Here is a 14,652-nt window from a genome sequence, read left to right as displayed (position 1 = left end):
CACTGTGTTTGATATAATTGATATAATGACCCATTGCATGTTAATGTATTTACCTATCTAAAGGTTTTTTGTAAGCCATCATAAATCAACAGAAGACAATTGGAATTACGCGCAACCGCACTGATGTTTAGAATGATCAGCAATGATTTAAATGGCTTCTGTAGCTTAACTAACCAATAACTATAAGTGTTCTGTTCAATGAAGTTCTGTTTGAATTTTGCATAATAGATCCACTGTTAAGTCTGTCAGGCTGTGGTGCTACTGAGAGTTACTGTTAAATAATGCAGAAACTCTTGATATTATTGACCTTCATGGGAAAGCAGTTAATAGTGTAAATTATACACTATTATAGTGTCTAATCTATCATAACTAATTAAATAAAGAAAAACATATTCCAAGGAAAACAACAATCAATGGAATCTAGGAACCTCTGTAGTCCAACTAGGGATCATGGAGGCCAATGGTGACCATTGTATTTTTGTCCCATTTTAACAACCGTGGTAAAACTTTCACACAGACATACACACACTGTAGGCAGTTTGGAACCTCGAATAGGGTTCTCTGGGTTTTTTAGAGATGGGATAAAAAATTTTTGTGTTGTGCTACAGTGACACCGTCAGGCCACTTGGGCCCATCATACTTGTCTGAGTGTTGAAAGGGAGTACAGTACTTTCCGTGGAGCACATTTTAATGCCTCTACAACTTATGGTTTGGTCTGCATTATTTGTTTTGGGGGGGAAAATAAGGTTACAGAACTACTAATATATTAAACGTATTAAAATAATGCTCATACCAAGCATGTTTTGTTAATGAGAATTTACAGGTAAACATAATTGTCAAGTTTCAGTCTATACTGGTCTCCATGAAAACCCTGAATCCTTTAGTCCCACATTATTATAAATACTACCATGTGACCCAGATGTCTGACGTTAGTAACTATCGTCAGACTTCTTATAGGCCTCATCTGTTCACAATCATACACAGTCCCAAAAGAAATTAGAAAATGCATTTGCCTCAGCCGGAATCTTTTCATGGCCAAGGAGCTCATTGCAATCATGTCAGGATTTGCCCATGCCCTCTGGTCAATTCAGTCCCAGCAACCCATGCTCATTTTAAGCATAAAAAATGGTCAACATTAATGCCCAGAACAAGTGTAATGCCTCATGTAACTGTCAGAGTGGGCAAGTGAAAATAAATCTGACATTGTTATCCGTGTTCCTATTTTGAGACAATTATTGTTGTTGCATTGCATCTGTGATCAGAGGTTCTGTACCTGGCTTGTTTTCCAATCAGATACTGTTTTCCTGTCTTGTTCACCAGTTGAAGGCTGTTTGTATCTGTGCTTTTGGTCTTTTTTATGATAAGTATTTTTATGCTTAAAATGTTCCTTTAACCGACTTAAACTGGCTGCCTGGGAATAAACAGTAAAATTAGACATGAAGAAATGGACAACAGAAAACCAGCACCATCAGCATATGTGATGACAGGAGCCTTTATGTGTCACATATGCTTTACAGCACAGTGACATTCTTTTCATTGCATATCCCACAAGCTTTTTGTTAAGAGGCTATCGTCAGAGTGCAGGGTCGGTCATAATACAGCACTCCTGGAGCAGCGACAGCCTTTGCTCAAGGGCCCAACAGTGGGAGCTTGGTGGTACTGGGAATGGATCCGCCAGCAGACTGCTCAGCAATCTGGATCCTAAACCGTTTGAGCCACCACTGTTCTTTTTATTTAAAAAATTTATTTAAAAAAGTAAAACACTCATATAGTATATTCTGGATTCATAACATGTCAAGTGATGTTCAGTGAATCTCATGAAAATCAAAAATCTAGTATCTCAAAATATTTAAATATTTCCTAAGATCAAAAACAGATTTGCAACAAAGAACTGTCAAACTTCTGTCAAACTGTCAACTCCATAAAACACAGTGGACCAACACTATGATGACACAGCACTGAAAATCATCACCAACCATGGAAACATCACACTGGACTTCAAGCAACTTGGATTCTGTGCCTCTCCCGTCTTTCTCCAGACTCTGGGACATTGATATCCGAATGAAATGAAAAGAGGACCTTAGCCCAGGTAAGATGCTACTGACATTGTATCTGGTTCAGGAGTGGCTTGATACCAAGAACAGTTGTAGCCCATTTTCAAAGACATCTGTGCATGATGTATCTTGATTCACTAACTCCAGCCTTACTTCACTCACTTTGAAGCTCTCACGAGGCTGCAGTCATCCCTATTGCTTGTGGAATTTTTCCTACCACACTTTTCTCTTTGAGTCAACTTTCCATGAATATGCTTCGATATCAGACACTGAAAACAGCCAGCTCTTTCTAAGATGATCTTCTGTGGTTTACTCTCTTTGTGGAGGATGTGAGGATTGTCTTCTGGATAACTGTCAATTCAACAGCCTTCCCCATGATTGTGGCTGCACGGACTGAACTAGATCAGATGTACATGGGATTTTATATCATATAAATAGTAATTTCAAAGCTCAAAATGATATTCCAATATTTTTAGACACTTGATTGTAATTTTCATGGTTTGTAAGCCATAATGATCAAAATGAAAACAAAGCAGGCTTGAACGATTTCAGCTGACATGATTGCACAGGTACTTGTTCTAGCCCTTTTGACCGAACGACATCACTCAAATTTTGTTGTGTTTATTGTGATCCTATGTGCTGCTCTTGTGTACATCTTCACAATCAATTATGTATTTTTATTTCATTTCCTCCCATTAAAATGAATGGGAGGAAAAGAGCAATTGTTCAGCATGGCATACATCAGCTTTTCCAGTACTGTATGTCCACAAATAGAGCAGTACATATGTTTCCCGTGGGTAGTGTTGCTGCTTTCTAAGCTTAAGACCTGGATTACATTTTTTATAGTCGCTATAAACAAAATAAATCACACTGTTGTTTTCTTGCAGAAATGAATCTATAGTCATCCACTTATTTTATAACAAGCATGGTACCTAGTATTTAAAAAAGAACTTTTAATTAAATTTAGACAAAAAAGTCGTCTTTATGGAGCTGATGAGATTTATGAATTAATTAAAAAGTTCTGTAAACAACTTTATAGAATCAGATTAGTTGGCATAGTGGCACCTCCAAGGCTCGGGTCCTGTTACCGGCTAGGTTTAATTTCCATCTCTGTGTGCATGGAGTTTGCATGTTCTCCCTGTGCTTGGTAGGTTTCCTCTGGGTGCTCCAGGTTCCTCCCACAATCCAAAGACAGGCAGATTAAACTTGGGCATTCCCAAATTGCCCATATTGGATAATTTGGAATAGTTGAAAATAGTCTGAAAAAAGGTTGATGGAACAGTTATGGATTTCTATCAGTGTCACTTAAAGATACCAGTCCCAAACCAACCAGCAAGTAGAATGAGCCATGTGAACTGACCCAACTGAATATTTTTCTACAGTCATACCAGTAACACATGCAGAACACATGGTGTGAATTGAACAGACAGTTGTCATGTGGGAATGTAGGGTATCTCAAACCTGCCCAAACTGATCCATTTTTAAATGCTTGGACGACTACTGCATCTGCATTACCTGCCACTTTATTAGAAGCACCCGTACACCTGCACAATTAGGCAGATTTCTAATGAGCCAATCAGTGAAATGTAAAAAAAAAAATCATGCGGATAAAGGTCAAAAGGTTCAATTAAGATGTACTTGAAACATTAGAAGAAAGGTTTGGAGTGATCTCTTTGACTTTGATCTTGGCATAAATGTTGTTACCGGAAGAATTGGATTAAATATGTCATAAACTGCTGATCTCTCAAAAAATATGACACACAGCAGTCTCTACAGTTTTCACAGAATGGTGTGACAAATAAACACTGAGTGAGGGATAGTTATGTGTGTGGAAGTACACTGGTCATAAGACGTGTCTGAGAATAATGGACTTGGTTCGAGGTTCTAAAAAGTACAGAGTAGCTCAAATAATCTTAAAATAAAAAGAATATTCTTTATAACTCAGTGAACAGAACATCATTTCAGCTTGGCACCCAGCCACCAAAAACTATTAACAATATTAGATTTCCAACACTGGTGCACTAGTGGTTCAATAGGTGTTTCGCTGCCATGCGGAAGGTCCGGGTTGAATTCCCAGCCCGTCCTCTAACCCCGGCCGGTAAAATAGGAGGATTGCGTCAGAAGGGGCATCCCATGTAAAAAACCTGTGGGAAGCTCGTACGTGCGGACTGGATGACCCTCTGTGGGGACCCCTTGCCGGGAACAGCCGAATGACCAACAACACATTCAGTTTTCTATATTATAATCATATTTTTGCATATAAAAATCATATAAAAAAATCATCCTCTATTCTTATTTTATCAGTGTTTGCTGGTAATAACTTGCTGGTTTATTCTCTCCATTACTACTTGCTGATGCACCTTATGTACAGTTAAATTCCATAGAAGCAGTATTTTCATATTCGTATATTATTGGATAGCATTTTTCTACCTCATTAGTGCACCTTACTGTAAATTGTTAACAGTGTTCTTATGTTGGATATTACGTGAACTGGCTGCTGTAACGATACAATTTCCTTTTGCGATTAATAACCTACTTTATCTATTTATCATCTAGAAAAAACATGTAAATGAAGTAAAATATGAAATAAATAAACCTTAAACCACACTTAACCTTTTATGACTCTTGGCACCGGATGCTTTAAAAACGAAACTGTAAGTGGCTCCATTTTATTCTTGCTGAAAAACAAAATAAAAATAACTAAAAAATATGTAAACTCGCTTTACCTGAATAGCGAGTTTACATATTTTGCGACTTTGGTTTGGCACAGGTCGGTCCGGTCGCTCGTACGCCAAAATGCTTTGCATGCCGAGGGCAAATTCCTTGCAAAATTTTAGTTCTAGAAGCAAAAATTCTTTAGGCTTTGTATACCGAGGTTTGACTGTAATTGAAAGGTTGGATGAATGTGCATTTGTTCCCAGTAAAGTATTTGATGAGTGTATGTTCAGTTAATGAAATGCATTGTATTCGAGGCCTTCACTGTCAATAACTAATTAACAATCTATTAAATAAATTGTGAATTGTATTGTGTTATCATAATAAAGGTTCTACAATCACACCAGTGTGTAACAGAACGCTACCACTGACCTGGCTTAGATTCTCATTGGCACTTTTACTGTAACATTCTCTGAAAATTGTCTGCTAATCGCATTGATTGTTGCATGCTCTGTGCCTTTAGTGCATTGCAAATCACCAGGTGTGTTACCTCGGCTGCAGGATTAACGCTAAGGCTCTGAAATGCATCTCTAGGGGTTTGGTTAGCCCTGAGTGAATGAATTGATATTTCAGAACGTTGCCCTACTGATTTTAGGCTTCAAACTACAACATGGTCAATAATATAATGGATTTTTTTTTCATGTTTTATCCTATGTTGTTTTCATGTATTTTTTAGTATCGTCATATTACACTTTATAAATAGGTAATGTGTTTCTTTTAATTCTGTGGATTGACGTTTTGATTGTATTGCTGTTTTAATGACAAGCTTACAGTACCGTATATGATTCACCTGTATGATTTTTTACATGTCTGTGTGTTAACAGCACGAGAGAGAGCAGATCATGACCACTAACGTCTGGCTCACTCAGGTCAGTCCCTGCTTACAAACGCATCCCTTTCCTACACCTCTACCACACTTCATTCTTCCTGTTCACAAACATACACACTTAGACATCAAGACACATGCATACATAAATTAACTGAGGGTCAGTAGCACCTGAGCTGTGGAGGCCAATGCCAGCTATTTGCTCACACCATTTATCCAGACGCATACATAATACTCTGAGCTGAACTGTTGGATCATTTCCTTCATGGTGAAACATCTGGCTTGGCAGGAGTGTTGCCTGCTGTCAATAAATCACTGCTACACTGCTTTCATGGTTATGATGGTCAGCTCGGTGTGTGGGTGTGAAAGCTAGAATGTAATTATTTTAATGGCTCTTTTCTAATCAGTGCCAAGCAGGATGTATGCTAAATGACCATCATTATTGCTAGACGTTCATTAGTCCCTCCAATCTGTCCATATGTTGGTGTAAAGATGACAGCTTTTAAGTTTTTATGGCTTCAAATGTTCTCATTTAGGGGATCTGTCAAAGGTTGTAGTAGCATGTCATTTCTCCAGCTTTCTAATTAATGAATTTCCATCATCACTGTGTAAGATAAGCAATACTGGTAATACTGAGATTAGATTATATCGCACTACCGGCTAATTCGATTACACTCCTACTACACGCTACTTCATAAGGTACACTTTGTTGGTACTACAATAGGTTGGTCCCCATTTTGCCTTCACAAGCGCGTTAATTATTTATGGTAGAGATCCAACAATGTGCTGGAACCGTTCCTTAGAGATTCCGGTCCATATTGACATGATGGCATCACAGAGGCTGCACAATTATGATGCAAATCTCCCATTCTACCACATCTCCAAGGTGCTCTAATGGATTGAGATCTGGTGACTATCAAGAAACCACTTTAACATGACTTTAGCTTTGTGTTATGGCACGTGATCCTGCTGGACATAGAGGGATGGACATAGTCGGCAAAAAGGCTCAGGCAGGCTGTGGCATTTAAACAATATTCAACTGGTACTGAGAGGGCAAAGGTGGGTCACAAAAATACCCCTTTATCCTACCATAACCTCCCTGAATAAAAGATGGATTCATGGTTTTATTCAGACTAACCCAACTGGTACCAATAACCATTATCATTTAAATGATCTTTCAAAGTCATCTAGATCACCTTTCTTCCCAATTTTGATACTCGGTTTGAACTTAAGCAGCTCATCTTGACCATGTCTACGTGTAAGAAGTGCAGCTAGCACAGTAGCATCGAGTAATGTAGTGAAAGAAAAAGACAAGTGAGGTAGAATAGTCAAGTACAAACTGGCAAGCAGTTCCAATGGCTTCAAATGGCATATAAAGGCATTTAAGTGGTATATATGTCAAAATTAATCCAGTGCAATCCAACGACACAAATAGTAGAACCATGACTTAGGTGCAAAACTGCATACGGTTAGTCAGTGCTGCATTGAATGGTTGGAGTTTTGGGGAAGGAGGTTCCAACTTATTCTGAGAGGTTTAACAGCTAAGGTTCAGAAGCTCTTCCATAGCTTGGTCCCAGATGGGATAGGAGTGAACAGTCCATTGTTGGGGTGAGAGATAATAATGCCTTGATAATGCCTCCCACCCTCTGTAGGTAAGGTTTGGGATAAAGATTCTCATGGGAGGCTTACTAGGGTATCAGTGATATGTTGAGTGCTATTCACTATCACTTAATGACCTTCCTGCCAGGGCCCAAGCATCTGATGTATGGCATTTGGATGTAGTGTAAAGTGTCAGGATGTTTTCCACGGTACAGCATTAGACATTTACTGTAACTCGGTCCATGAGCAGATGACTAATTCTTATTTTAAATTGTATAAAGGCTTTCCGAGCATTATTTTCTAAACGTATCTGTCACTTATTTGAATTTAAGTGAATGATGGTGGATTTTAATTGTTTTGGCCCAGGAGTGGCAGGATTACCGCCTCACATGGGACCCAGATAAGTTTGACGGTATGAAGAAGGTCCGCCTTCCCTCCAAGCACATCTGGCTGCCAGATGTCGTCCTTTACAACAAGTAAGTGTCTGGTCCTTCTGCACCTTAGTCATCTACGTAGTATGTGTAAATACTTACAATTTACATTAAGTCACTATTAACCAGTTTACACTTTCTTATTTTCACATCCAAATCAACACTCTCGGTATGATCTACTCTAACACAAATGCACATCCAAATAAATTGAAATGCTCATAATTTAGAGCCAGGTTTTACAGTTCACAATTCATCCTACAATGTAATTAGACGTGTATAATTTGACATACAAGGTATCATGTTTTTTTGTTTTTTTTTGCTATACCTAGACAGAGTGTATTTGTGTGACTTCAATGCATGTTCTTGCATGGCATAACTGAATAATGTTATATTACCGAATTCCTTAACACTGACCCAAGTTTAGCACATACTGCATTTAAATCTTCATTCCGGTTCTGTATTTTCTGTCCTTGTTCTCTTCCAGTGCTGATGGGATGTATGAAGTGTCCTTCTATTCCAACGCTGTAGTTTCATATGACGGCAGTGTTTTCTGGCTTCCACCAGCAATCTACAAGAGTGCCTGCAAGATCGAGGTGAAACACTTCCCATTTGACCAGCAGAATTGCACTTTAAGTTTTCGTTCATGGACGTATGACCGCACAGAGGTAGACTTGGTGTTGCGGTCCGATGTGGCCAGCATGGATGACTTCACGCCAAGTGGTGAGTGGGACATCATTGCGCTGCCTGGGCGTCGCAACGAGAACCCGTCAGACCCAGCCTATGTGGCCATCACGTATGATTTCATCATCCGCCGCAAGCCACTCTTCTACACAATCAATCTGATAATCCCATGTGTGCTGATCACATCACTGGCTATCCTGGTGTTCTACCTGCCATCGGACTGCGGTGAGAAGATGACGCTGTGTATATCCGTGCTGTTAGCACTCACTGTCTTTCTGCTGCTAATCTCCAAGATTGTTCCACCTACATCTCTGGATGTGCCACTTGTAGGCAAGTACCTCATGTTCACCATGGTACTTGTCACATTCTCAATTGTCACCAGTGTGTGTGTGCTCAACGTGCACCATCGTTCCCCCACTACCCACACCATGCCACCATGGGTTAGGGTTGTCTTCCTTGATAAACTTCCTGCCCTACTCTTTATGCGACAGCCCAGGAACAGCAGCGAGCGCCAGAAGCTAAGGCAACGGCGTCGTGCCAATGAGAAACTTGCCGTGCCTGGTCAGGAGAGTGGTGAAGCATGCACATGTTACGTCAATCGGGCCTCAGTCAAGCAGTTCGGAGGAGATGCAGGAGACGGTGGCGGAGATTCCGTGGAAGGATTGAATGGTCTGAGGGATGGAGGGCGCGAGGGCAGAGAGGGCACCTCAGCCGTGCCACGGGCAAAGCAGCAGTCTTCTGCTGCTCTTTCTCAGGGTCTTTTGAGCCAGGCGTGCCCAGGCTTTGACGAAGCTGTTGAGGGAGTGCGCTTCATAGCCAACCACATGAAGTGTGAAGATGATGATCGCAGTGTGAGTCATGATCGTTTCATATCATTGGAAAATTTTGCTTTTCTTTGTTATTTCTATTGTCACTAATTGATTCAAACTAATTGATTCTTCTTGTGTTGCTTTGCACATAGTTGCTTGAGGGAACCACCATCTAAAGCCTATTAGGGGGGGATATGTATATGTATTTTATAACTTGTGAGATTGTTCTGTTATAGAAACTTCACTATGAAAGAGCTACACCTCCTGTAATTGGGGACCCACTGTACATCTCTCTGGTATATCTGGAGTAATAACGTACTGCTGCTGTATTGCTGAATAGAACACTATTTGTATGTAGTACTTTAATGCAGAGGAAGAGTAAACGTCTCTCCTTTTGATCTATAAGATCATTGTAAAGATGAGTGTCAGTGTTTTCTGACCTTCCAAAGTGCTCTGGTAGAAAATGCATGGTCCATCTACCTTATTCCTGTCATAGTAACTTCCATTGGAAGAAGCCTCCATTAGAGAAAGAGATGACTGCAATACCAGTAAAAACAAACCTGACTCTTACTGTATAGATTTCGGACAAGTACACTAAATGACAGGGCAGTTAGGCTAATTTAACTCTCACTTTCTTGTCACTATTTAAACTTTTTCACAAAAATAAAAAGTTATCGTAGTGCAAATTTAGACAACCTTTATCATATTATATATTTTTTTTAATCTATTGGCAACTTCCCCATAACAGGGTTATGTGCAAAAGAAGCAAGTCATTACAGTCAACACATTTTATATCTACACATTTAATAGTCGTCCTTTATAAATTTATAAATTTAGTTTTTTATAATGGTAGTCCTTTATAAAATTATGACTGTAGTCCTTTATGATACTAGTCCTATATAAATGTATAAGTTTAGTGTTTTATAACAGTAATTCTTTATACATTTATAATTGTAGTCCTTTATAAATGTATATATTTATTCATTTATTTTTTTTACATTTACATACATTATGTATGTTAATAACTACTAAAACATTCATTGCAATTTGGTTGCATATTGTAGTAGTAGGCTGTATAGTAATGGCAATACAGTATGATCTTTTATCTATATGGTGCAGCTCTATAGATCTCATACTGTAAAAAGAGATCAGCTTCCTTCTAGGATTAAGTAATATAATTTTCAAATGTTCAATAATATACACCAATCAGCCACTTATACAAAAACCACTTATACATAAAGCAAGCAAAAATGATTCTTTTGTTACAGTGCCACCTGTCACAGGGTTGGATATGTTAAACACTAAGTAAACAGTCACTTCTTAAAGTTGCTGTGCTGAAGGCAGGGAAAGCAAGAAAGTCAAGTCAAGTGGTTTTATTGTCATTTCAACATACACTGATCAGCCATAAAGTTATGATCACTGACCGGTTAACTGAACAACACTGATCACCAACTACACACCAATAAACTGGTGAACGGATCATGTGCACCCAATGCCTACCCACGCCTGCAGGGATTAAAGGCCAGCCTGTCCGGTCCAATCCCACAAATTAATAAAAAAAAAAAAAAAACGCCAGGCCAGACAACACACCCCCAGAATTCTTGAACTCCAGAAGGTTTTAATATTAATGTTTTGTATGTTTTTGCCGATCGGTGTATACGGCAGAGACAGTACACTGGAATGCAAGCAAATGTAAGGCCAAATTGTGATGGCTACTCAACTGGGTCAGTGCATCTCTAAAATGTCTGTTGTTCTTGGGTGTTCCCAATAGGCAGTTGTTAGTAAGTACCAAAAATAGTCCAAGGAAGGGCAATCGGTGAACCGGCAACAATTGATGGCCGGGTGCATGTGCATCCCTTACCTGGGGACCAGATGCCATCAGGATGCAGGATGTCAAGCTGACAGAGGCAGTGTTATACTCTGGCCAGTGTTGGGCTGGGAAACATTTTCATATTTTGTATTCCTATGAATATTACTTTATCACACCTGATTGTTGTAGACCAGGTTACACCCATTTATTGCAAATGTATTTGCTAATGGCAGTGCCCTCTTACAGCAAAAAAAAGAGTCCAAGACATTGACTCCATATTCTTCAGATCTCGATCTGATTATGCAAGTGCTATACAAACAAGTTTAATCTATAGGAGCCTCACCTTGCAACCAGGAGGCTTAAAGGATCTGCTACTAACAAGTTGATACGAGATACAGCAACACACCTTCGGAGGTCTTGTGGAGTCCATGACTTGATGGGTCAGAGCTGTTTTGGCACCATAGTACAATATTAGACAGGTGATTTTAATGATATGGCTCACTCTGTACAAGTTTTGAATGGTTCCCAGATGTACGCGCAAGAATGATAAAAAAAAAAGCTAAAATTAATAGATTAATTTAAAATAGGCATTTAAATTACTTTACAAATCTCCTCAAGCATACATGAACACCATTTATTGTACTGCATATTTTATTGTATAGTACTACTGATCCAAGTTTTCTCTCTGTTGCGCCTTATGTTTTTTTTTTTTTTATTTATAAATTTATTTTTAAAAAATGTCATAGTGGAAAGCAGCACAGATTTTTTTTCCGTCTGTGTGTATCAGAGTACAAGGACTGTGTGTTACGTACCTCATCAGAGTGTTGTGTGGTGGTATGAAGTGCCTCTGCACATTGTAATCCTTGCCCTGACCCTGATCTCTCTCTCTCTCTTGTTCCTTTTTCCTTCTGTTTGTCTCTGTCTCACTCTAACACATTCCCCAATCAATATTTATTCAGGCACCCTACTCTCTTCCTCATTTCATTTTATTTTACCTCTTTAACACATCCCTGACTCTCACCTTTCATTTTTTCATTTTGTCCTCCAGTGATTCTCCCCTCCTTACTGTGTGTTTCATTACATTTTTTACTTTCCATTAGACCATGTTTTCCATGTATTCCAAACCCATACCTCCTCTAATCACTCTGCTCTTGCTATCTTGTTCACAGGTGAGCGAGGACTGGAAATATGTTGCCATGGTCATCGATCGCCTCTTTCTCTGGATCTTCGTCTTTGTGTGCGTCTTCGGCACAGTGGGCATGTTCCTGCAGCCTCTCTTTCAGAACTCATCCAAGACTTTCATGAACACGCCTGGCTGACAGATCAGACACCACACGTCACAGGATGGAGTGAGGAGAGAGGAGGGAGGGCTCCGAGGGGAGCTCAGATGGATTTGTGTTTGACTTTAGACTGCTCTTCAGCTGTAATCCTTATATCGAGACCCTTTTTTGGAATATCTAAACACAATCAATAACCACACAGCAATTTTTCTTTTTTTTTTTTTTTTTTTACAAAAATTGCGAAGCACCTCTCATCTAATACCCTCCCTCCTCTTTTTTGAGTACTAAGCAAGCCAATCAGGGAGAGAGAGCACACTTCATTCTGCCAGCGAAACCAATGTTATTCTCTGCAAGCAGCCTGCTAGATTGAGCCACCTTCACCCACGAGCTCCACCGCGTGACAGCTAGCGAGTGTACGGCTTCCTTGAGACATTAGTGACTGCTAATGAGATGGGTCGTGCAGATGGGTCTAAGTGCTATTGTTTCTGTGCGAGAACACAAGTGAATGGTTATTTCAGGCATTGAGGCAATAGTGTACTATTGTATTAAACATAGCCAGAATGTGTTTTAAGGTGTAGCACTCATGACAATACACAATGACGGGTGGAGAAGCGCTTAGCGTCGAATGACGAGCAGATTGAGCTGTGTATACTCCAGATATAAAGTTGTGGCGAGAAAGAAAAATGAATGGGTGCTGAATTGACCTGAGAAATGAGTCCAGGATAATGAACACCGCACCAAGAGGAGGACATCTACAGTACAGATAAGAAAAAAGACTGAAATAGGTTAAAAAATATATATATATTTATTTTCCTCTATTCCTTTTCCTTCTCTCCACTATTTTCACCTTTTACAGATTTTGATTCCTTGTGCAGCTGTAATGTGTGGTGCGCCACTTGCTATGAATGAATAGTGAAGCACATGCATTATATTATAAATGTTTTGCGGTGGTAGGTAACAATACACTCCACAATACACTATGTTTGTACCATAACCTCGTCTGCACCGTTGCCATCCTCTTCATTTAATTGTATTTATCTCGTTGCTTTGATCTTCCCCCTCTATTTGATTCCCTGCCTTTACAATTACATTAGAGAGATATCTTAGTATTGTTATACTCTGTATCTTAAACACGATATATACAGTATGAATTTTAAGATTTCACTTGCCTGTGAAGTACAATTAGGGTTCGGTCATTGCAAGTCTCTCGATGAGATCGCTTTTCTCACAGTAATAACCTGTAATGATATTTAATATTTTCTAAGCTTGGTCTTTCTTATAGATAATTATTATTATTATTATTATTATTATTATTATTATTTAAAAATACATATCTGACTATATTTTCAGAACAAATCCACCGTTTTGTTCCTGCCTACCATTCACGTGATTCATTACTGTCCTCGCATCTTCCTACATATATATATATATATATATATTTTTTTTTTTTTTTTTTTAACATCACCTAACGGATACCATGTTTCCAGCCCAACTAAAATAACCTTAAAATGACTACAGGATGAAATGAGTTGTATTATATTTTCTATTTTATCTTCATTAACAAAAAAATACTTGCCGAAAGATGTGTTATGCTGGCAAATAACAATGCACCTTTATGCACACTTTAAACACACTTTTATCCAACATACACACACACTCAAACACACTCTCTCTCCCTCACAAGTTTATTTCTCTGCCTGACCCATCACTTTATCTTAACTTGTTAAATAAACGCTAGAGGTTCAGTACTTTTAATGTGTTTGATTTATGAATAAGCGTGTCTACTTAAAAGCTTCATAAATTTCTTATATTATTAGAGTATATAAAAGACTTTGTGATTCCTGCATACAAAAGAAGCTGTAAAACAGCTGCTCAGGCCAGTGTGTAGGATTTCAGTTGCATAACTCTATTAATGTATGTGTTGATCCATAACAGATGATATTTTTGTAGTAGGTATTTCAACGACTTTGACTAATGTCTTGCTACACTGAATGGACAAAAGTATTTGGCCAAAAGAGTTAATTATTGTATTCAGGTGTTTCAATCAGGCCCCTTATCCGCAGGTCAATCTTATTTCCAACAGTATGGGGAAGGCCTTTTTCAATTCCAACATGACTGTGCCCCAGTGCACAAAGCAAGCACTATGAAGACCTAGTTCAATGAGTTTCAGTGGTCAGGGGTAGCTCAGTGGTTAAGGCATTGGACTACGGTTCGAAAGATCCCAGGTTCAAACCCCACAACCACCAAGTTGCCACTGTTGGGCCCTTGAGCAAGGCCCTTAACCCTCCCTGCTCAGATGTATAATGAGATAAAAATGTAAGTCGCTCTGGATAAGAGCGTCTGCCAAATGCCTAAATGTAAATGTTCCATATGGAAGAACTTGACTAGCCCACACAAGACCATGACCTCAACCCCATCAAGCATCTTTGGGATGAACTGGAGCGAAC

General features: G+C 39.0%; 1 protein-coding gene across 1 annotated transcript in view; it reads left to right on the top strand.

The window, feature by feature from the left end:
* Nucleotides 1-12,350, top strand: part of chrnb2 (cholinergic receptor, nicotinic, beta 2) — a 29,479-nt gene extending 17,129 nt beyond the window's left edge. The window contains exons 3-6 of the mRNA XM_053495215.1: nt 5,594-5,638; nt 7,561-7,670; nt 8,110-9,157; nt 12,095-12,350. Coding sequence (XP_053351190.1) covers nt 5,594-5,638; nt 7,561-7,670; nt 8,110-9,157; nt 12,095-12,244 — 1,353 coding nt within the window. The 3' untranslated portion in view covers nt 12,245-12,350. The remainder of the gene's footprint in view (nt 1-5,593; nt 5,639-7,560; nt 7,671-8,109; nt 9,158-12,094) is intronic.
* Nucleotides 12,351-14,652: the final 2,302 nt, after the last annotated feature.

Source organism: Clarias gariepinus, chromosome 4, assembly GCF_024256425.1.
Source record: "Clarias gariepinus isolate MV-2021 ecotype Netherlands chromosome 4, CGAR_prim_01v2, whole genome shotgun sequence".
Lineage (NCBI taxonomy): Eukaryota > Metazoa > Chordata > Actinopteri > Siluriformes > Clariidae > Clarias > Clarias gariepinus.
The sequence above is the reverse complement of the archived record's forward strand: the minus strand, read 5'-3'. Positions and strand labels throughout refer to the sequence as shown.